This window comes from Aquarana catesbeiana, linkage group LG06 (genome assembly GCF_042186555.1).
Source record: "Aquarana catesbeiana isolate 2022-GZ linkage group LG06, ASM4218655v1, whole genome shotgun sequence".
Taxonomy (NCBI): domain Eukaryota; kingdom Metazoa; phylum Chordata; class Amphibia; order Anura; family Ranidae; genus Aquarana; species Aquarana catesbeiana.
The window spans coordinates 141,334,739-141,358,561 of NC_133329.1; the positions used below are offsets into that span (position 1 = coordinate 141,334,739).

Genomic DNA, 23,823 nt, shown 5'->3' on the forward strand with positions numbered 1-23,823 from the left:
AACTGTCTTAAGCAAAAAGGAAGTCCCAGGCTTCAACACCACCTTGTCCCTGGAATGGTGGTAGTGGGAGGGGTTACCCTGGGGCTAGCCTACATTTTTTTTTTGTTTGCCAGTGTCCAATCCTCCTGCAAGCAGCAGTATAACCTGAAGGTGAAAGACTTCATGTGACCCTCAATGTAGGAGAAAGAAATTGTATGTTTGTCATCTCTATAAGGAATTCAGTGTTAAGCCATTTCCCCTTCTTTCGGGGAGCTCTCTTTTTAGCAAAAAAGGGGTTAGTGACATAATTTATATCTAAACATTGATATAAGAGCAGCAAAGCTTACCTGGCTGATGAGGTTTAGAAGGAGTTTGCCTTCTGAGCCAACTAGACAGGTTAGAAGTTGTGGAATCCATGCCAACCACTGGATAGGTGGAACCCCAATGCAGTACTTGTCTACAGCATCTGCTAGTGTGTTCTTGTCATCGTCAAAGCTCAGAAGCCAGAGTACCTGGAATCAGAACATATTTTTATTGTAAATTAAACTGAGCAAAAAAAAAAAAAAAAATGTATAAAAAGTAGTAGTGCACCTACACTAAGGGTACTTTCACATGGAATCAATTTTCAGGCGTTTTAGTGCTAAAAATAGCACATTACATGTCTCCCCAGTGTGAAAGCCCGAGTGCTTTCAAACTGGGGCAGTGCACTTGCGGAACGGGGAAAAAAAAAAAAAAGTCCTGCAAGCAGCATCTTTGGGGCGTTGTGGGAGCGTTGTATACACCGCTTCTAAAACGCCCCTGCCAATGGGAATGAATGGGCAGCGCTTCCGAAGCGCCTGAAAAGCACAACACAGGTGATATTAACCCCCTTAGTTGGCCGCTAGCAGGGGTTAAAAAAAGTGCCCCGCTAGCGGCCGTAAAGTAACGCTAAAATGACGGTAAAGAATTCTTCACTTTAAAGGGTACTTTCACACTGGGGCAGTTTTATCCTTAGTTGGATCCTGGAATTGCACTTTAAAAACTATTCTTTCAGCTTTTTTAATTATTACCCATTAATATTTAAACTTTTTTTTTCATTTGTTCATTTGTCTAGTGATACAACTTTAAAAAGTGCAAAAAAAAAAAAAAGGGGGGCTGCGCTAAAAAATACATTTTTTAAAAAACCATATCACAGAAAGAAAGCCTTTTTTTCCTAAAAGTGATAATAAAAGTTTTTTTTTTTTTTTAAATAATAAACATGATATATTTACTTGCGCTGTGCTATCTGCTGGGTGTCCAGTGCTCCCCTGTGCCCTTGAGGAGGAGTAGGCAAACCCGCCCTTAATCTATCCATTACTATATGTGCTCCTACTATGGAGGCTCTCAAAATTTGTAGCGTTAGGACTGCAGATAATACTGGGGTACCTTGTCGCGGCCTCTGCAGGTTACGTATGTATTTGCAAATGTGTGCAAACTAACGTGAATTGTTAGATAGGACAATTCGGTTTGTTGCAGGCTGGCTGGTACGTTGACCTAGGAATTTTTCTTTGTCATGCATCGCCCTTCCATGTGCTTATTGTTATTAAGGCCAATTATAGGCTGGGGCAGTTGCCCTTTGTCTTCTTCTCGAGTCCCCAGGCTGGCGCTCCTGGCTCCTTCCCCTTGACCAGTGCCCAAATAGTAAGCCACTTTCTTTGGGGGCACTGGTGTGTGCTCGCTCATAAGCCCCGCTCTATGCATCTATAAGACACATGGAGCCGTGGCTCAGGCCTCGCCCCCCACTCTCTCCTCATTGGCTCACTGGCTGTGATTCACAGCAGTTGGAGCCAATGACTCCCATTGCTGTGTTTCAGCCAATAAGAGGAGAGAGACACCCAGGACAGCTGAGGATCCCTAGCACATGGCTAGATTAAGAGGGGGCTCAGGGTAGCAGCTCACAGTAGGTTTTTTACCTTCATGCCTCATTTCATGCTTCATATACCTACCTTTAAACAATATACTGTGGGGACGTAAAGTATTCAGACCCTCTTAAATTTTTCACTCTTTGTTATATTGCAGCCATTTGCTAAAATCATTTAAGTTTATTTTATTCCTCATTAATGTGCACACAGCACCCCATATTGACAGAAAAACACAGAATTGCTGACATTTTTGCAGATTTATTAATAAAGAAAAACTGAAATATCACATGGTCCTAAGTATTCAGACCCCTTGCTCAGTATTTAGTAGAAGCACCCTTTTGATCTAATACAGCCATGAGTCTTTTTGGGAAAAATGCAACAAGTTTTTCACACCTGGATTTGGGGATCCTCTGCCATTCCTTCTTGGAGATCCTCTCCAGTTCTGTCAGGTTGGATGGTAAACGTTGGTGGACAGCTATTTTTAGGTCTCTCCAGAGATGCTCAATTGGGTTTAAGTCAGGGCTCTGACTGGGCCATTCAAGAACAGTCACAGAGTTGTTGTGAAGCCACTCCTTCGTTATTTTAGCTGTGTGCTTAGGGTCATTGTCTTGTTGGAAGGTAAACCTTCGGCCCAGTCTGAGGTTCTGACCACTCTAGAGAAGGTTTTCGTCCAGGATATCCCTGTACTTGGCCGCATTCATCTTTCCCTCGATTGCAACCAGTCGTCCTGTCCCTGCAGCTGAAAAACACCCCCACAGCATGATGCTGCCACCACCATGCTTCACTGTTGGGACCGTATTGGACAGGTCATGAGCAGTGCCTGGTTTTCTCCACACATACCGCTTAGAATTAAGGCCAAAAAGTTCTATTTTGGTCTCATCAGACCAGAGAATCTTATTTCTCACCATCTTGGAATCCTTCAGGTGTTTTTTTTTTTTTTTTTAGCAAACTCCATGTGGGCTTTCATGTGTCTTGCACTGAGGAGAGGCATCCGTCGGGCCACTCTGCCATAAGGCCCCGAATGGTGGAGGGCTGCAGTGATGGTTGACTTTCTACAACTTTCTCCCATCTCCTGACTGCATCTCTGGAGCTCAGCCACAATGATCTTTGGGTTCTTCTTTACCTCTCTCACCAAGGCTCTTCTCCCCCGATAGCTCAGTTTGGCTGGACGGCCAGCTCTAGGAAGGGTTCTGGTCGTCCCAAACGAACCTTAAGTGCAGCAGAATTTTTTTTGTAACCTTGGCCAGATCTGTGCCTTGACACAATTCTGTCTCTGAGCTCTTCAGGCAGTTCCTTTGACCTCATGATTCTCATTTGCTCTGACATGCACTGTGAGCTGTAATGTCTTATATAGACATGTGTGTGGCTTTCCTAATCAAGTCCAATCAGTATAATCAAACACAGCTGGACTCCAATGAAGGTGTAGAACCATCTCAAGGATGATCAGAAGAAATGGACAGCACCTGATTTAAATATATGAGTGTCACAGCAAAGGGTCTGAATACTTAGGACCATGTGATATTTCAGTTTTTCCTTTTTAATAAATCTGCAAAAATATCAACAATTCTGTGTTTTTTCTGTCAATATGGGGTGCAGTGTGTACATTAATGAGGAAAAAATGATTTTAGCAAATGGCTGCAATATAACAAAGAGTGAAAAATTTAAGGGGGTGTGAATACTTTCCGTCCCCACTGTATATGTTACTTTGTCATCTTAAGTAATTATAAAGATGGGTATTGTCAAATAAAGAGGCCCATAGCAAATGTAAAAATGTCTCTGTCCATAGGGGGGTGTACAGGAGTGAGAGGGGAAGTGGTTAATCAACCATAACAACCATATATTCACAGGAAATAAAAGCACCAAAACGGCACAGGACCCTGAAGAAATGGCACAGGCGGCCGTACCTTCAGATCGCATGCGCCAATAATGTAATCAGCACAGTATACAGTAAATCTCTCCTAAACAGCGCAAGTTTAGGAGATACTTACAGTACTTATAGGTAAGCCTTATTATAGGCTTACCTATAGGTAAAAAATAATAAGGGGAGTTTACTTCCTCTTTAAGTCACGTACGATCAGTTAAACAGGCCATCAGTGTGACAGTACCCACAGTTACGCAGGTGGTCTTTGTTAAAGTGCTGTCAGTTAAAAATGGTGGTCTGTGTAAAAAATCCCCAAATTACACTGGTGGTCAAGTGCAAGCCCCACGTTACACTATGGGGTTTTTGCACCACATATTATATCCACGTATTTTGCTGGACAGGGGTCCAAGTTGCAGTTTGCATATGTTCAAATAGGTCTCCTTTACAATTTCCGTAACCCTGTGGTGTTTTCCTACAACCTCAATAAGGTTTAATTAAAAGGAAAAAAACTGGCCACAAACACATACCTTTGCCAAATACTTCCTGGACTTGCTCTCATTTTGATGGCGGCAGGCATGGAGGTAGCAGGTAATAGCAGACACACCCAGATGCAGCTGGCGTTCTTTCACAAAAATGTTCTCTAGGTAGTCACCCCACATGGCCCATGCTTTAACCAGGACATCATGCATCTGCACCGCAGCAGAAAAAGCCTTGTTTGCATCTTCAGACCTGATAAGAGACAAGCACATTTTCTCATCATAGTTAAAATAAAGTGATAAAACTCGACAGATATTATCATTAAAACAAACCCCACACAAGTCAGTCGGAGGCATACAGGCTCATTTAGACATCATTACAACGCTGCATTACTAATTCGCTTCCAGCTATATCAAGGGGCCAAGAGTACTAAGAAATGTTTTAATGTTCGTCATACATTTATAACTGATTAATTGGACCATTACTAACTCATTTATGAATCCTGACTAATTATTTCCACAAATATGTATTTGCATATTTATTCTCTAAATGAAGAATTATTATGAGAAGGATTGTGGTAAACAAACACAATGGTAAATGTATAGCGCTCCTTTAATAAAACAATACATAAAATATCAATATTGTCTCTAAAGTGGAATCCTGAAGCCAAACCCTATAATATACAGTGCATCCGGGAAGTATGCACAGTGCTTCACTTTTTCCACATTTTGTTATGTTACAGCCTTATTCCAAAATGGATCAAATTCCTTATTTTCCTCAAAATTCTACAAACAATACCCAATAATGGACAATAATGTGAAAGAAGTTTGTTTGAAAACTTTGCAAATGTATTAAAAAATAAAAAAATAAAAATCACATGTACATAAGTATTCACAGCCTTTGCTATGACACTCAAAATCGAGCTCAGGTGCATCCCGTTTCCACTGATCATCCTTAAGATCTTTCTACAACTTGATTGAAGTCCACCTGTGGTCAATTCAGTTGAATGGACATGATTTGGAAAGGCACACACCTGTCTATATAAGATCCCACAGTTAATAATGCATGTCAGACCACAAACCAAGCCATGAAGTCCAAGGAATTGTCTGTAGACCGAGACAGGATTGTATCGAGGTACAGATCTGGGGAAGGTTACAGAAACATTTCTGCAGCATTGAAGGTTCCAGTGAGCACAGTGGCTTCCATCATCTATAAATGGAAGAAGTTTGGAACCACCAGGACTCTTCCTAGAGAGGGCCGTCCAGACAAACTGAGCAATCCGGGGAGAAGGGCCTTTGTCAGGGAGGTGACCAAAAACCCGATGGTCACTCTGACAGAGCTCCAGCGTTTCCTTTGGAGAGAGGAGAACCGTCCAGAAGAACAACCATCTCTGCAGCACTCCACCAATCAGGCTTGTATTGTAAAAGTTGCCAGACGGAAGCCACTCCTCAGTAAAAGGCACACGACAGCCCATCTGGAGTTTGCCAAATGGTACCTGAAGGACTCTCAGACCATGGGAAACAAAATTCTCTGGTCTGATAAAACAAAGAATGAACTCTTTGGCCTGAATGGCAAGTGTCATGTCTGTTGGAAACCAGGCACCACTCATCACCTTGCAAATACCATCCCTACAGTGAAGCAGGGTGGTGGCAGCATCATGCTGTGGGGATGTTTTTCAGCGGCAGAAACTGGGAGACTAGGCAGGATCAAGGGAAAGATGAACGCAGCAATGTACAGAGACATCCTTGATGAAAACCTGCTCCAGAGCTCTCTGGACCTCAGACTGGGGCGAAAGGTTCATCTTCCAATAGGACAATGACCCTAAGCACATAGCCAAGATGGAGTGGCTACGGGACAACTCTGTGAATGTCCTTAAATGGCCCAGACTTGAACCCGATTGAACATAACTGGAGAGTTTTGAAAATGGCCGTGCACCGACGCTCCCCCATCCAATCTAATGGAGCTTGAGAGGTCCTGCAAAGAAAATGGGAGAAACTGCCAAAAATAGGTGTGCCAAGCTTGAAGCATCATACCTAAAAAGACTTGAGGCTGTAATTGGTGCCAAAGGTGCATCAACAAAGTATTGAGCAAAGGCTGTGAATACTTATGTATATGGGATTTTTTTTATTTTTTATGTTTAATAAATTTGCAAAGATTTTAAACAAACTTCTTTCATGTTGTCATTATGTGGTATGGTTTGTAGAATTTTGAGGAAAATACTGAATTTAATCAATTTTGGAAAAAGGCTGCAACATAATAAAATGTGGAAAAGGTGAAGTGCTGTGAATACTTTCCAGATGCACTGTACTTTAGAGTGTTAAAGGGGTTGCGAAAGGTTCGTGTTTTTTCACCTTAATGCATCCTATGCATTAAGGTGAAAAAACACCTGGCAGTGAAACAGACACTGGGATATGTCCTTTTCAATATGACCAATGAAACCTGCAGCCCCACCCATAACATCACTTACAAGAAAACCAGATTGCTGACTTGCCAGGCAATGTATAGCGGCTTCTGCATCAGCAGGCAAGTATTTTTGACTAAAAGGATGGAGAGGGGGTCTGTCTGTTGCATCAAATCCCCGGACGGCTTTTAAATCTCTTTGGAAGTCCAGAGGTAAAATTTACACATGGCAGTTCACAGATCTTGTTATGATACCATCAGTGTCACTGTAGCTGCAGCTTTCTCATTAAATGTATTGAAAGATACTGGGCAATTCAGGAGCTATGCATAAAACAATTATACAGTATTTAGATTATCCCTTTCTCCCCTAAGCCTATTTCTGACATTTGTTGCTTACAAGTTTAAATCTGTATTTTTTGCTAGAAAATGATTACGAACCCCCAAACATTATAAATATATATATATATACACATACACACACACACACACAGAATAAAATGGCAATCGTTGCAATATTTTATGTCACACGGTATTTGCGCACCGGTCTTTTAAACGCAATTTTTTGGGAAAAAAGACACTTTCACAAATTAAAAAAAAAAAACTAAACAGTAAAGTTAGCCCCATTTTCTTATATAATGTGAAAGGTGATGTTACGCCGAGTAAACTCGTGGAATGGCGACAAACTACAGTACCTAAAAATCTCCATTGGCAACGCTTTTAAAAAAAAGTAACAGTTACCAGGTTAGAGTATCCCCCCGGTATAACCCCTTAAATCTGAGGCCACATATATGCGTATGGTCGGCACTAAGGGGTTCCATCTATTGCCAACAACTTAAATGTTTAGTTTAAAGGAAGAAAAAAAAAAAAAAAAAAAGTGCCAAAAGGTTTCTCTCCCACCCTCCTCATGAAAAAAATCTGATAGGTAAGCATCTCTAAAGGCAGGCCATACATGGGTCGAATTTCAAAAGAATTTTCTTTTGAAAATCTTATCTAAGAATTTCATTTCGCACCATTAGTGGGCTGCAGCAACAGACGATTTTCAAGCGGCCATTGAATTTGAGTAATCGGACATGTTGGAAATTTTTTTAAAAACAAACGATTTTCTAAACAATGATGAGAGAATCGTGCAAGAAATGTAATCGAAAAAGAAATGCACATGTGCAAGAAAAGGAAATTCCCCGAAAGAAAAGAAGATTCCCAGCCATGAAAATTCTTTTCTGTAGCAACATGAGGTGAAATTGAAGGCTTGGTTGGTCAAATTTCAAAATCAATGGTGGCACCATCGGATCACAAAACGCACAAATTTTCTGATTTTTCAAAAGAAAATTCTTTCGAAATTCGACCATGTATGGCCAGCCTTAGAAACCTTTTGACCCGTCACCACCACTTAGCATGAAGTGAAACCCAGCCATGGATGATTATGGCTGGCCCATCTCTTGCCTGTGGAGCATTTTGGTTTCAAACTACATGTACCCTATTCCAAAAGTGAAACAACTCAAGTGAAATGTGAAAAGGCACTGACTGAAATATTTCTTTTATATCAATAAAATGCCCTTAGCTTCAGTGTATCGCCAGTAACAAAGCATATACAGCAGGGGTCTCCAAACTTTCAAAAGGGCCAGTTTATGCCCTTCCAACATTAGGGAGGCTTGACAGTGACAAGTGGAAGAAGAAAATGCCCCATCATCAGTGGGAGTAAACAATTCCATAGGCTTGGTGGTCAGTGGGAGTTAAAAAAAAATAAAATAAAATAAAAATGACAGGATAGGAGGAATAGTGTCCATCATTGGGTGTCAATGAGAGGAATGGTGCCCCATCATTGGGTGCCAATGGGAGGCATGGTGCCCAATCATTGGGCGTCAACGGGAGGAATGGTGCCCAAATCATTGGGTGTCAACGGGAGGAATAGTGCCCCAAGGGCCAGATAGAGGCAAGAAAAGGGCCACATCCGGCCAATGGGCCGCAGTTTGGAGACCCCTAATATAAAGGCATCAATGAAATAAAAGGTGAGGTCCACTGTTTATTTGATGGAAGGAGTTTAAACAGCATATTACAGAACAAAAAAAAAAATAAACCACTATCTACACCCCCTCCTCCTGTGCTGCTACCAGTACTTAAGAAAGCATGATGCATAAGCTAATAACTTTAGCTGACAGCAAGTCTATTAAAAAGCTAATTAGCCCTAATATAGCAGAACCAATTTCTTTCCTTGCTTTAGAGAAGGGAAAATTAGAGAAGGAAGGCAGAAAAAACACCTTGCTCGCTCATGAACTGGGAAGTTCAGCAGTGCTATTACTGAGGGAGCAGGCTGATAAATGAGTCACTTTATCAACACTTTCTCTTTCTAACCAGATTTGTCACAAAGCCTTCCCTTTCTTTGTCCTCGCCTGAACGATCTATCACACTGACACCTCTGATGACTTTCTTCATACTTGTGCTATCACCTTGTTCACAAACTAGGCGGTAAAGAAAAATGGGCGGCCACAGCTGACCTTTACAGGACTGTCGTGTGCAGTCTTTCGTAAGAATGTATGCTCAGATTAAAGGTTTGCTTTCCTAACATTCAAAAACCTATATGTTGCTCATACTGACCCTTCTTTAGTAAAGTAGGTCACCCTGCTGAGGTTTGGTGTCACTGCATGAAAAATATGAGCAATTTTAACATGCATTCAATTTTTACGTTACACTATTTTTTTTTTTGTCACATTCTGGATAGAGGAAGGGTTGGATCCCCAGTAAGTCTGTATGGATATCCATGACCTCAATGGGCACATCGTCCCATATCTAGATTTGTGTGGTGAGCCAATCGTCTCAGATCCCCTCTTGGGAATGCATACTCCATATATTCCCAAAGAGAAACAACATTTTTTTTAAAAACTATTGTTAATATAAAGATGCTAATTCTTTACAAAACAACTTTCCTAAAGTTCATCGGCATTTAGAAATAGGGATACTTCCAGAACAATTTATTAAAACCTAGGTTTGGTCCTGGAAATATAGTACTATTGGCAGTTACGATCTTCTGCAAACAAGAAGTAGAGACAGCTAAAGGGATGCTAAGTATGCCTTGCCCTCATAAAATAATGCCATTCAACTGCTGCAACTGAAGTAAAAGCACCATGCCTTGGTTCACTGATGCGGTGCGATTTAAAGCCGTTTGATAGTGCGGTTTCAAGAAACAGCTGCAGTGCGAGTTGATGCGATTTAGATGCAATTCTGGTTCTTTTTGAATGCTATTTCGATACAGCTGCGATTTCTGTCCTGGGGTCTCTTTCTCTCTTAGCAAACAGTATAGAAAACGTGCTGGAATCATGTTAGTTAAGGACCAAAAATAAAAAAATAAAACAAACAATCTGCCTGCAGTTTCCATTCAAGTCTATGGAGCTCAAAATTGCTGCACTAAACACTCACAGGACCCTTTTTCAAATTACATGGCATTGCACTGCATATACACTATATTACCAAAAGTATTGGGACACTTGCCTTCACATGTACTTTAATGGCATCCCAGTCTTAGTCCGTAGGGTTCAATATTGCGTTGGCCCGCCCTTTGTAGCTATAACAAGCTTCAACTCTTCTGGAAGGCTGTTCACAAGGTTTAGGAGTGTGTCTATGGGAATGTTTGACCATTCTTCCAGAAGCACATTTGTGAGGTCAGGCACTGGAGAAGGCCTGGCTCACAGTCTCCGCTTTAATTCATCCCAAAGGTGTTTAATCGGGTTGAGGTCAGGATTCTGTGCAGGCCAGTCAAGTTCATCCACCCCAAACTCGATCATCGATGTCTCTATGGACCTTGATTTGTGCACTGGTCCAAATCATTTGGTGGAGAGGGGATTATAGTGTGGGGTTGTTTTTCAGGGGTTGTTCTTGGCCCCTTAGTTCCAGTGGAGGGAACTCTTAAGGTGTCAGTATACCAAGACATTTTGGACAATTTCATGCTCCCAACTTTGTGGGAACAGTTTGGGGATGGTCCCTTCCTGATCCAACATGACTGCGGACCAGGGCACACTTGACTGGGTCCTGACCTCAACCAGATAGAACACCTTTGGGATGAAATAGACCGGAGACACTGACCCGGGCCTTCTCATCCACATCAGTGCCTGACCTCACAAATGTGCTTTTGGAAGAATGGTCACACATTCCAATAGACACACTCCTAAACCTTGTGGACGCCTTCCCAGAAAAATTTAAGCTGTTATGGCGGCAAAGGGTGGGCCAACTCAAAATTGAACCCTATGGACTAAGACTGGGATGCCGTTAAAGATCATGTGCGTGTAAAGGCAGCCGTCCCAATAAAGTGTATGTGAACAGCCTCCACAGAAACTCCTGTTATTTCACTTGTCATGTGAATCCATGGGTTCTGGAACGCATGCCAAATCGCATTAGTGTGAACCAGGGCTAAGTAATACTCCTGAAGAACTGGCACAGCCTGCATAGTGTATATCAAGAGGGAATATGGATAACTGCACATATACACACTTAAAGAATTTGTAAAAACATTTGCATTAATGCAAACCTATCACAACCTTTGGCAGTTCAAACTGAGCCTCTGGTGTAATCTATGTAGGCAGAAGCCATCTTCAATGACAACTGCAGATCAAAATGATGAGTAGAATGATAAAGATAGCTGAATTTATCTACAAATTTTGTAACCGTAAAGCATAGCTCTGCCAACTTCCACCTGCTACACCTCCATATTGGTCAGTTGGCCAATTCCATTCAGAACCAATAAGGTGGTTTGACGTAGAGAGGCGACCAGCTAAAGATGGAGAAAAGATTTAAAATAAATAGTAAGAAAAAAAAAAACAAAAAAAACACAACTTCAGCTACCTATAACTCTGTATTAACTAATCGTTCTGACATGTGGCTTTCAATACATGGAACCCCTGCTTGTAACATTTTTTCATCTTGTGCTCAGCTTAAATTGCTCAGATTGGGGTTTACTTTAAGAAGGTCTTCCATTTATTTTATCAGTTGTAAACATACTTGTTAATCTGAGCCAAAAACATTCCCTTCAATGCATAGAACTCAGCAGTCATCTCCTTTGTAAAGTATTTCAAGTTGGTTGATTCGATCACCTCCAGACCCTAGAAGGTAAAAGGAAAAAAAGAAAACACTTAATATTGGGCCAAAATTTCAATTTCAAAACATCAAAGGGCCAACAAAACTGTTGCAAAATTAAAAGACTTTGGTACAATCACTAGTTAAAAGGATAACTAAACGCACAAATATTTCTTTTTATTGTAGTTCCATTCGTTTTTTTTTGTCAGACAAGGTAAGAACATTAGCAAGCAGAAAAAAACCACACACAATGGTCTTGCCAGAAGTGCATTGTGTTTGCATTATGAACTACAGTGAAGATAAATATAGGATTGTTGTACTCACTTTAAAATCCTTTACTTGGAGTTCATTGAGGGATGCAGGAGATCTTAAAAATGGTAGTAAAGACCCTCCTCTTTACTTATACCTACAAGAAAGCTTAAATCAGGCTTACCTGTAGTTACAATAATTATCCCCTAAACATACCCTGTTTAGGAGATATTCACACCGGCAATAGCCGATAACCTTGTGACAGAACCCACTGTCACGGTGTGTGTTGGAGGGGGCTGTGGGTTGGCCTCCCACCCACAGACTATGGCCCAGCAGAGAACGAGAGACTTGGGGACAAAATGGTGCTGGGATAATGTAATGATGTCTCTATATAAGTTGCATCCCTTCTCCCCCATCTTGTTATTGTGTTTAATTATGTCATGGCAAGTAGACAAAAGGTGTGGAGACACAACCCAGCGGGGGATGTGTAGGAAGGGGCTTTCTGCTTATCATAATCCCTTTGTGTGTTTCAACTGTAGTTTCTGTTTGAATGTACAAGTGTCGAGTTTCCATTGGTTCTTCCTTGTCCCCTACACCCTCTATGACAAGGCTATGGGGAGTGTCCCTGTGTTTAAAGGTGTGTGTTTTGTACTTAATAAACAGTTTATGCTCTGCATGTTTAACCCTCAACATCTGTGTTGTTTGCCTCGTGATTGGGGGGGTTAAGGGTTGGTTATGGCGAGTCTGCCAGCTGTGGACGCATTTGAAAAACAGGAGACACAGGTCTGGCGGAGGTGCCAAGCTGGGATATACGAGATCCGTCACATTGGTGGCAGTGGTGAGATGTTTCCTGCAGTCCGGGCCATCCAAACCACCACCGGGTTCAAGATCCGGACAGCCGCTGAGGCGCGTTCGGGGACCAGCCAGCATGAGAGCGGAGTTCGGGAGAAGTCTGCAAGGCATGCGGAAGCAACATCGGGGACCAGCGACGGAGCACACCATGCTTGGCTGGGGGATGTGATCTGTTGGCATCCATCACAAACATCATCCACGCATGCGTAGTAGCGCTCTGTATTTCAGGGCATACAGTATACCGTAGAATGCAGAGCGCTGCGCAGCGGCCAGGGCTCCAGTGACATAATTGCAGTTCTTACCAAGCAAACGGCTGGATTTCGTGAACCTGGAAGGAAGGCCGGGTGAAGATGGAAGCGCTGGAGGGAGCCATGACAGCTCTGCACCGGAGGGCTCGGTTTGCAGGTAAGCCTATCATAATGTACTAGTATGCAGTGCATACTAGCACGTTATGGTATAACGCTGCAGGGGTCCCAATTTTGTCTTTTGGGGAGCGGTTTACTACCACTTTAACCTTCATGTAATTAATAGAATACTGTTGCCTACAGGAGAGTTAGACCCTGGCAAGCAAAAAACTGTAGGCAATCCAAGCATAATGCTTCTACTACCAGCATGCCTCAGTTTTGCAGCAAAGCAGTACCAAGAGCATTAACACAGAGGGGTAGGACCTGCGTCTCTCAATGGACTTCAAGAATTTATGGAGAGCACAAAAGTACTATTTTATATCTCATACATTTAGGGGCACAGGGGGTCTTCGATTTTTGGGACATCCAAAAGCAGTCAAACTAAGGGGTCACAGCAATGCAGACGAAAAAAATGGGGCTGAAATGTTCACCTAGTAGAACATGGAGAAAATGCGGCAGAAGAACATGTGGAAGCCTTGCAAAAACAATTTCTTGATGCTGAAAAGCCCAAGATGCACTCACAGATCTGGTAGAAAGGAAAGGCAGGAACCCAATCTTTGAGACCATAAGCTTGGATGATGATCTGCCAGAGCCAACTAAAAATGGTAGAACAACAAGCTAATACACCCTTAAAGTGGATGTAAACCCAATGTCATCCTTTCTAAACTACTGCCATAGGGGTTATCTATAAGGATATACATGCCTCCTGCATGTATCTTTACCTGTCAAATGTCTCCACTCTGTCTGTTATTAGACCTGAAAAACTGCAGATTCTGTGGGTGGGTCTGTTGTCTGGAGCTCGGTGGGTGGAGTCCTGATGTCAGTAGACTCCCCGCCCACCTCTACACTCCCCTTGTCAATATGCATTTCTCCTGTGTATTTCTTACACTGAACTTCTGCTATGATCTCTAACATCCAGTGAAAAGACAGGAAAGTAACCACATGACTTCAGCATGCCAAATCATGCTGAGGTGTGGAACAGCCAATCCTTGCAGAGCTGCTGAAGAAAGGAGTGGGGGTGGGAATTAAAAAATAATGCATGTCTTAGGCTAGTGCACGAGATGTAAATCACCTGTCACTCACAGCAAGGGGGAGGATTTGACAAAGTTTTTCTCTGTTTGTCAAGTTTTATCTCACTGAACAATAAAAGAGGATTGCTCAGATCCGGATTAACTCTTTGTGGCAAGACTGGGCTCAAATGATAGGAAATCTTATACTCTACATCAAGGATATGCAATTAGCGGACCTCCAGCTGTTGCAGAACTAGTCCCATGAGGCATAGCAACACTCTGACAGCCACAAGCATGACACCCAGAGGCATGATGGGACTTGTAGTTGTGCAACAGCTGGAGGTCCGCTAATTGCATATCCCTGCTCTACATTATGACATAAAAAAAATAATTTTCGGGTTTACATCCACTTTAAGGCTCATTTACACTTGCGGCTGGAGGTTTTTTTCTACAGCAAAAATGATACCTAGTCATGTTTGTGGGGCAGCAACGTTGAACACAACCCAGCCAAGCTGCAACTGCTCTACAACTGAGTGTAATGAATGTGGTTGCAGCATGTTGGTGCTGCATTTACAGAGTTAAAACAGATGGTAAGTAGGCAACATATTGTCTCCTCACTGTTTTGTCAAAGTATTCTGAAAAGTGATTCACCATAGACCGATTATCAGAGGGGCTGCAAGGTCTGCTGTACTCTAAATTTAGACTTACAAATACAAAAGGCAAACAATCTTCCTGAAAGGATAGACTCTCACAGCCTGGGCACCCAGGCAATAAATGCAAATTTCCTTTTGATGAACTGGAGCTAGACAAAAGAAATGGAAGAACAATTTCCTGGTTAGGGTGAGGCAGAAACAGCCATAGGAAAGAAGGAAGTCCTGGGTTTCCACATGACCTTGTCCCCATGCAAAATCAGAAAGAGTTCCTTGCAGGATAAGACCGCTAGTTCAGACATTCATTTTCCAGAAATGATGGCTACAAGAAATATGACCTACTGGGTGAAATTAGAGAGAGGATTGTGTCCAATGGGTTTCAAACAGTGGTTTCAGTGGTGCAGAGAAACCCCAATTCGTAACCCGTGGAGAAGGCCTTATATTTATATAGTGGTATCCACTTTCCCTTCTTATGATAAGTGAATGATAAATGAAGAAAACTCTAGGATTTTACGGTCATTACTAGACCTATCATTAATAAGCGTTTTGGGCTTAGGCATTCCAGTCAAGCATCATCTTACAAAATGCACTTGCAAAGCTCCCAGGAAATTATTCCATGAAAAGAGGCAGAGTCCTACAGAGAAAACACTGCAGCTAATGGGTCCTTGCACAAGGTTAAACCAGGCTTGTCAAATTAACACTTCAGGATTTGGTAATTGCCTTTTTTTTTTTTTTTTTTTTTTTTTTTTAGCAGTACTCCCTACTGACTCTGCTCACTCCATCATCTGACCCTGGTCTGGCTACTGTCTAGCTCAGGAACCGATAAACTTGCGGGCTGTTTATGCACTTAAACTAATCTCCTAATGGCAGGACATCAAAGGCTCTCTGCTGTGTTATTCTTTTATCTTCTTGGAATGACCAGTTCATTTTTTTCTTTTTCTGGCACTCAGGATCATTTTATCTGATAAGTAAATGTACAGTTATAGGACAGATTGTTAAGCTTTAGCTTATACATTTAACATGCCAAATTGGTCGCATATTCCCTACATTTTCCCATTAAAAGAATGTTAAATGTAAAACTGAAACAGCACAAAAACAATACAGAGCATTTTTACAGATATACATTTAAATGTTTATACACCTTGAAAGATATTGTACATTGAATTTCTATGAGCGGAGAGTTAAATACAACAACATTTTTTACATCAGCTAACGCATTATTCATTAGACTTAAAGTAAAACCTTGGTCAGCACTTTTTCTTTTGCCTTGCATAGTGTGATGAAATTAGAACGTGTCATGTTTTAAATTGCCATCTGTGTCATTGTTTTAGAGATTGTGCCTTATTAGGTTACAAAAGAAAATCCTAGCACTGTGCTCTAATCTTGCATAAAGTGTTCATATCAATGTATGTGCGAGTCCTCTATACAAAAATGGTATCTGGGTGGGTGAACCACTTGGCAGCAATAGATCAAAACTCTAATTGTACAGCAAAGCTTGATCACAGATGTATTGAACAATGATTATGCCAAACCTTTTTGAGACAGATCATGACCCCAAGACCCCTCTACAGCATTATTCATGTCTTTTAAATATTGAAACCATAAAAAGACAAGGTGAGCACTACTAGCACTCTAGATATCAACCCCTTCATGACTAAGCCTATTTCTAAAATTTGTTGCTTGCAAGTTAAAATCCGTATATAAAATTACTTAGAACCCCCAAACATACATATGTATATATATTAGCAGAGAATCTAGAGAATAACATGGCAGTTGTTGCAATATTTGATGTCATACTGTATTTACACAGCGGTCTTTCAAACGCAATTTTTTTTTGGGGGGGGGGGGGGGGACACTTTCATGAATAAAAAGAAAACTAAATAGTAAACTTAGCTCAATTTTTTGTATAATGCGAAAGATGATGTTATGCCGAGTAAATAGATACCCAACATGTCATGCTTTGAAGTTGCGCATACTCGTGGAATAGCGACAAACTATGGTACCTAAAAATCTCCATCTGCAGCACTTTAAAAGTAAATACTGGTTACCAGGTTAGAGTTACAGAGGAGGTCTAATGTGAGAATTATTGCTCTCACTCTGACGATCGCGGCGATACCTCACATGTGATCTGAACACCGTTTACATACCTGGGGCGTGACTTATGTGTGCGTTTTCTTTGCTGTGCAAGCTCGCGGGGATAGGGGAGCTTTAAAAACTTTTTTCCCCCCTATTTTTTACATTGACACTTTTAGAAAAAAAAAATGTGATCACTATTATTGCTGTCACAAGGAACGTAAACATTCCTTGTGACAGTAATAGGTGGTGATGTGTACTCTTTATGGAGGGATCGGGGGTAAATCCCTCCTTTGCACTTCAAAGTATTCAGATCGCCAAAAACAGTGATTCTGAATAATCTCATTTGTTTTAAAAACTGGCGCCACTGGCAGCCGAGTAAACCGGAAGTGATGTCGTGATGTTGCTTCCATGTTTACAGAAAGAAGACTCGTTCCAGTCTCTCTCTAGCCGGCGAAAGTGCCGGATTGTGTCTCGGGTCTCCCAGTGGGACGGGAGGCCCGGTAAGAGGGGCGGTCGTTATCCCCGTAGAGCCGATGGCCTGCTGTAAAAAACGGTACCAGGATGATGGCTGCAGCCATCATCCCGGTACAACCCCCTTAAGCCAAGGCCGCATATGTGCGTACGCTCGGCGGGAAGGAGTTAAAAGCTTGATTAAATCGATACTTTTAGAAGTGACCCATCTACTTTTGTGTTTTTCCGGTGTTTCAAAGGCCTAAAACATACACACTCATAATGTAGATTTTGAATTCATGTCATAAAATACCCAAAAACATTTTACACATGAAGCCCATAGCTCTGTGATCCATCATTGTACCCATTACTCCTCCACTCAGAAGCTTACCTGCATGCATTCATTCTTCCCCATGACTCCAGCCAGCTGTAGGTAACATTTGACCTGCTGTCGGATCTTCTGGAAACAGTCTACGATGGGTACTGTAGGGATGGTGTGAATACGGCTCAGAATGTCTAGTGCTACATTCACCAGTCCTTGTTTCCTGGCAATCTTTCCATATTGGATGATAGCAGAGGCTGAGGCGTGCACACCCAGCATTGCATTGTTGGAGCTTGGATCATGTTGAGTGCTGTTGTCATATGCATTCACTATAGCTATCAGAGGACAATAAGTTACTACAAGTAATTCATTCATGCACTGGAAGCAATTGATTTTAAAATGTTTATGGCAGAATATTAGCCTGATAGCTACAAACATAAAAAGTATACAACGATATATCAACAATTTACAGAATATAAAAGTTAATATGTCTAGCTCTTGTAGTCATAATGAAGAAAAATCTTGTGTTTGCCTTTGCATGGCATTAGAAGATAGCACAGAAACTCGCCAATGGTATATGCGCCCCTAAGGCCCATGTCAGAGTGACAATTTTGAAAGCGATTTCTAAAAGCTACAGAACTGCACTCCTTAACACTCTCTTTTTTTGTGCTAGATAAAAAAAAAAAAATGGCAGTAAACGAAAGATCTGTGTCGCTGAAATTCCAAGCATTTTGTAGGTCAATTACTGAACAATTGACACCTTGCATTTGAAGCTAGCGACAGAATGCCCAGATTTAAAGCTACTCAGGTTATCCAGCAGTTTTATAGATAAGCACTGTAGCCAGCTATGGGAGCAATGATCAAAACTCCATTGAGTGATTTTGCCAATTCATATTCACTGTCAGGTTTTGAATATAGTTTGTGTCCTAGACATGGAGATTTCATCACTTTCTTAGTGAATTCAAAAGGACATGAAGGGATTGTCCTGAATGGAGACACAGATCACAAAAAGCCATAAAGGGGTTCTAACCATACCCTAATAGAAAAAGAAGATTTCATTACTGTCTTGTTCCCTATTAGATTCTGATCACTTTCTATCCTAACACAAGTGAGGTTAAATTTGTTCAAAGACAAAGACCACAATAAAACAACAACCAAGGGTTCTAACTTCATAACAGTCTATACGTAACTAAACTATTCTTGGCTAGAGTTCCACTTTTAGCCAGACAGCTAGGTGTTACTGTGAACGTCATGCAAATTGTTCCATAAAGGAACTGAATAATCACAATCAGCCAGTCGTCCTACCAGAAGTTGTTGTGTATGGTTCTGAGTGAATGGATGCTTTGTTGAAAATTACTTGGGAAAAGCAATGTTGGTTTTAGAGGTACTTAAAGTGGTTGCAAACCTTTACATACACCAAGTGAAGTGAGTGGCCTCAGGTGATACACAGAGATGAAACAAATCCTCCTTCATACATTGTACCTGTTTATCTGCAGTCTGGTCTTCTCTACGTCCATTCAAAGTGCTGAATTTTAAAGCTCATCTGAGAGTTCAAAAAAAGGGGGTGGAAAGCTGAAGTTACACTCTCAGAGCTCAGTGAGGAGAGCTCTGAGAGAGGATTGGAGGGAAGAGACACCCCCACCCCACACACACAGCTCATAGGAACAGAGTTGAGGCTGTCAATCCGCTGGAGATCTGTCCATCACAATTTTTCTCTAGGCGTCAGGAAAACTTGTCAGAAGTGATACATACTGATAGCAGAGGAACAAAGCAGCAGACAGAAATGACACTTAGTGCTCTTAATTGAGTCAAGCACACTCTATAGAGGGATATGCTTTGTTCATATTTCATCTCTGAGATTTACAACCACTTTAAGATATGCTGATATACATCAGTAGGTAAAAAATAACAGCTATTATAATTGGGATACAGTATTTCATGCAAGTTAGAAACACCGGTATTGAGAGTTTATCACATATTGAATTAAGACAATATAAAGTCTGATTGTTGCCAATGTGGCCTATGGAGGAGGGTAATTCCATAGACTCTGCAATAATATGATGCAAAACATCTAACTTTTCAACAGTCATCCTGTCCTCAGAAAAGGAAACTGAATCCTCACCATAAATGTCTCACTTCTGCATATTAGCAATTAAAGACATGACGCAAATTCTGGGTACATGAACAAATACAAACAGGTCTTCATTGCCCATAATTCTCTGATCTGCCAGTGTGTGGCCAGCTGGACCATGCAAGCCTAATTTGTTTTGCAAGGAATGCAACTTATTTTAGCAGTTCTGATAATGGTTGTTTCCGTTCTTATGTGTTTATAAGGATGCAATGATTTATGATTCACTATGCCAATTTATGTTCAAGTTTACTGTGCTGTAGCAGTGTGACTTCAGGTATCTTTGCAAGTCTATGCTCCAAAAAAAAAAAAAAAAACTTCTAAATCGAATGTGTTGCAAAGAGTTTAAATTAGACATATTATGCTGATCAGATTGAATGTGGAGGACGTTTTGTGTTGTTCAGGGTACAACCCTACCCATATGCAGCTATTATGCTAATTAGATTGAATGCTGTGGATGTTTTGTATTGTTCAGGGTACAACCCAACCCATGTGGAACTTTCCCTAGCTACTATAAATTGATTGAAGTGGCTGCTATTTTTGCTTTGCTGCTTTCACCAAAGAAAATCCATCTCGATTGAGATGGAAAGTACACTAAAGCATTTATGGTTTTCAATCAAATGCGTCATCTAAAAATATTTAGGGGACTACTAAAACCTTACAAAAAAAAAAAAAAAAAAAAAAAAAGCTACTGAACAAAGTACTGACTACTTCAAAGACAACCTATACCTAAACTCTGTCCCCACTGAGAAAACCATATGAGCATCACAGAATTGAAGTGACATCATTGCATCCTGAAATGGCAAAAGCACTAATTCAGAGAGGTATGCAGCACAGTTTTAAATTCAGTTGTCTCATGAAGTTCAGAAAATAATTTAGTAAAGGCTGGCACACAAGATACAGAAGCTTTTGAGCAGCTGCTAAACAACTCGAGGCAGTGATTTTGTCTAGAAGAAATTAGACTATTCACGGCGGCTTTTTAATGAACAAAGAATCCTCACCTCCTCATGCTTCCTACAATACAAATGTCAAACTGTGCATGTCTTTGCTCCTGTGCGATACCCACCTTGGTAATGGTGCTGCCTCCACATGAAGATACTGCTCCAATGGGACAAGTCATCTGAAACAATAGGCAGTCTGTTCCGCCAGGTTTTCACCACCGTTTTCATGTCATGGAGACTATTGTTCCTCCCTAGGTTAGTCGGCTGTAGGCCTGCATTAATCTGGGCAGCTTCTTGAAGCTCAATGATCTGCTGAGCTGCCTGCAAGTAACAGATTGAGATGGTAAAATGGCAACATTTGTGTCTGGGCAAAGCATGCTTTTTAGCGTAAACCTAGTATAACCAATGGGTATGGCTTATTCTATGTGGCAGTCTAAGTCCTTTTTAGTTTTTTTAATCTGGAAGAAGCTTGCAACTGGAAAACTACTGCTTCAAATGGATAAAAGTCACTGGTAATTTAGACATCGAGCCAATAAGGTCCCCGTTGAGACTACTATTCTAATTAGGAGGAGGCCTCATTGAGATTGCTCATTCAATTGCATCATAAACATTAGTTTGCATGTTCTTGCATGGGATTCCGCCAGGAAATTTGCTTCCAAAGTCCAAAGAAGCAACCTGTATGGGCTAACACCGTGCCACTGCTGCACGGAAATCCAAAACCAGTGTTAGCAGCCTTGCCCCTCAGAGTTCTTCCTATACCCTGCCTCACTGGATTTCTCTCCCAGTAAGACAATATTGCGGTCTTGCTCCCAGACAGGCTACCTGCATGCTGTGCACAGGGAATGGAATCTTGAGAGATTTTGTTTTATGCGAGTGCCTATGTCAGTAGGAACTGAGCCCAGAGCAGCTGGCCATGCACAAATTTTATAAGCCTAATGAAGATGTCACAGGAATAATATTAATAAAACATTTCTTGCAACAGGGGCAAGATAAAAAAAAAAAAATGGATGCTGGGACATGTTCTAGAGAAGGTGAAGGAGGCTGGGGGGTACATATCCTGGACAGGGTGCCACTTAGAGCCTCACACAAGGATATTATGTCTGAAGGAAGAGTAATTCTAAGTGTTCTTAGAAAAAAACACTAAAATTTAACAACTTAAAGCAAAAATTGTTTCTGCTACTAAAAAGGACAGTGATATTTGGGGCAACGTACCATTAACATGTGTATGAAATAAGCTTCCTCTTTGGTTGCGGAGCAGCTAAGACACTGAAGAAAGATAACGATTGTATTTGCTGCTAATCAGCTAAATAAGATAAATGCCTGAAAACCCAGCTCACATTTACAAAGTCAAATCTCCTGAAACAAAATAAATTAAGCAAAGTAATAATTTTCACAATTATCGCCGTATCAGCTCTCACAATACCTTAACCTCCTTTCTTCCACCATTCATCATGTAAATTTAATTTTCTTCCAGGTATTTAATCACACACTATCTGATATTAAAAAAAGTAATTACTGCAGCTGCAAACTCACAGTTCACTTTGTACTTTTGTCATTCATTGTCTTTAATCCTTGTGTTGAGATGTGAGTAAAGCAGCAAGTGTAGGTAAAGGTATATAAGATAAAGATAAGCTAATCTAATACATGTAATCAATACAGTTGTACAGCAGATATTGACTCAAAAAATGACCTATATTTGTGGAGTTGTTGTCAGGATTTGATACCAGTCCTGGTTTTCACAGCTATCTGTGCCCCCTGAGAGTATCCCCACCTTTCTTTGAGATGGCTGAGGGACTGACCACTGAAAAAAGAATGGATGGATCTCCATTTCAGAGTAAGCTTCTGCCAAGTGTGGACCATGCAAAATCAGCACATGAATTAAAAAAACAAAAAAAAACAAAAAACAAAACACACACATTAGAATGTCAAAACAATTAGAAGATCCAAAAGATGAGACATTGGAGCTCAATGCACACAACTTCTGTTTCCAATTGGATTAATCAAGATAAAGTCAATTATTTAAGCAAAATGGAGGAATTGTTGTTCAGCCTAGGAGATAGCATGAGGAGGAGGAGGGGGAGAAAGGATACACCAGGAATGTGGACCTTCTATGGTTATTGTTTCAAATTCTATAATGGTTTAATGCCATGTAAAACATGCTTTACAGGAAGTGTGCATTATATTGTGTCCTGTATGTTATGTAGTATTCTTGCTGGAACAACTTTGTACTGTTAAAAATTAAAACATTTAATTCAAGATCCAAAGCTACATTTCAATGTAAACAAATTTTCCTGTAAAATAGAGCTTAGCTTGAACTCTTCCTGACCATTCTGAATGGTCCTTTAAAACTGAACTTTGTGTAAATTAAAAATTGACCATTGTAATGGGACATCTCCACTATGCAAAAGTTAAATGTTATTTTTTGTTTAGGGGGTAACAGAAAAATAATATCTGTAGGCCAGCCCAGAATAACCCCTCCCACTACCAGCATGCCTCAGTTTTATAGCAAAGCAATACATAGTTACATAGTTAGTAAGGTTGAATAAAGACACCAGTCCATCCAGTGTAACCTGATTGAGTGTGGGTGCGTCTACAATTGTCCCCATCCCTGTACATTGTGTCTCATTAAGATGCTCATCTATTATATTGCTATTTATTTTAAGGTACCCATATAGCGCCGTCAATTTTTATGCAGCACTCCACACATACATTGCACACTCACATCGGTCCCTACCTTCAAGGAGCCCACAATCCAAGGTCCCCAGGGTTAACAGGGGCAGGATCATAAACACAGAGCTGTGCTCCTGGGTGAACTCAAAGAAAAGGGTAATACAAAACTCCTACTTTCTTCCTCGTCTCTTGAGGGACGCCGGAAGTCTTTAACCTGTGGGATGTTTAAAAGCGGTCCAACTGAGGAGTGGGCAGCACAGTAAAGAAGTGCTAAAGGCCCCTCAAAATCAGAATGCAGGACTGCCTGAAGCCCAAGGAGCTGCCTGAAGGACTCTACGCCTAAAGCCCTAATCAAATGTACACGAATGTGTGAACAGAAGATCAGGCGGCAGCCTACAAATCTGAGAAACAGT

The 23,823-nt window shown here is 41.0% G+C and overlaps 1 protein-coding gene across 3 annotated transcripts in view; it reads right to left on the minus strand.

The window, feature by feature from the left end:
• TRRAP (transformation/transcription domain associated protein) overlaps positions 1-23,823 on the minus strand; it is a 242,519-nt gene that overhangs the window by 44,748 nt on the left and 173,948 nt on the right. For 2 of the 3 annotated variants that reach the window (XM_073590992.1, XM_073590990.1), the window contains 5 exons: positions 20,866-21,061; positions 17,741-18,006; positions 11,584-11,684; positions 4,248-4,449; positions 327-491 (listed from right to left, as the gene is read on the minus strand). In XM_073590992.1, coding sequence (XP_073447093.1) covers positions 327-491; positions 4,248-4,449; positions 11,584-11,684; positions 17,741-18,006; positions 20,866-21,061 — 930 coding nt within the window. The remainder of the gene's footprint in view (positions 1-326; positions 492-4,247; positions 4,450-11,583; positions 11,685-17,740; positions 18,007-20,865; positions 21,062-23,823) is intronic. The other variant, XM_073590991.1, reaches the window with a different exon arrangement.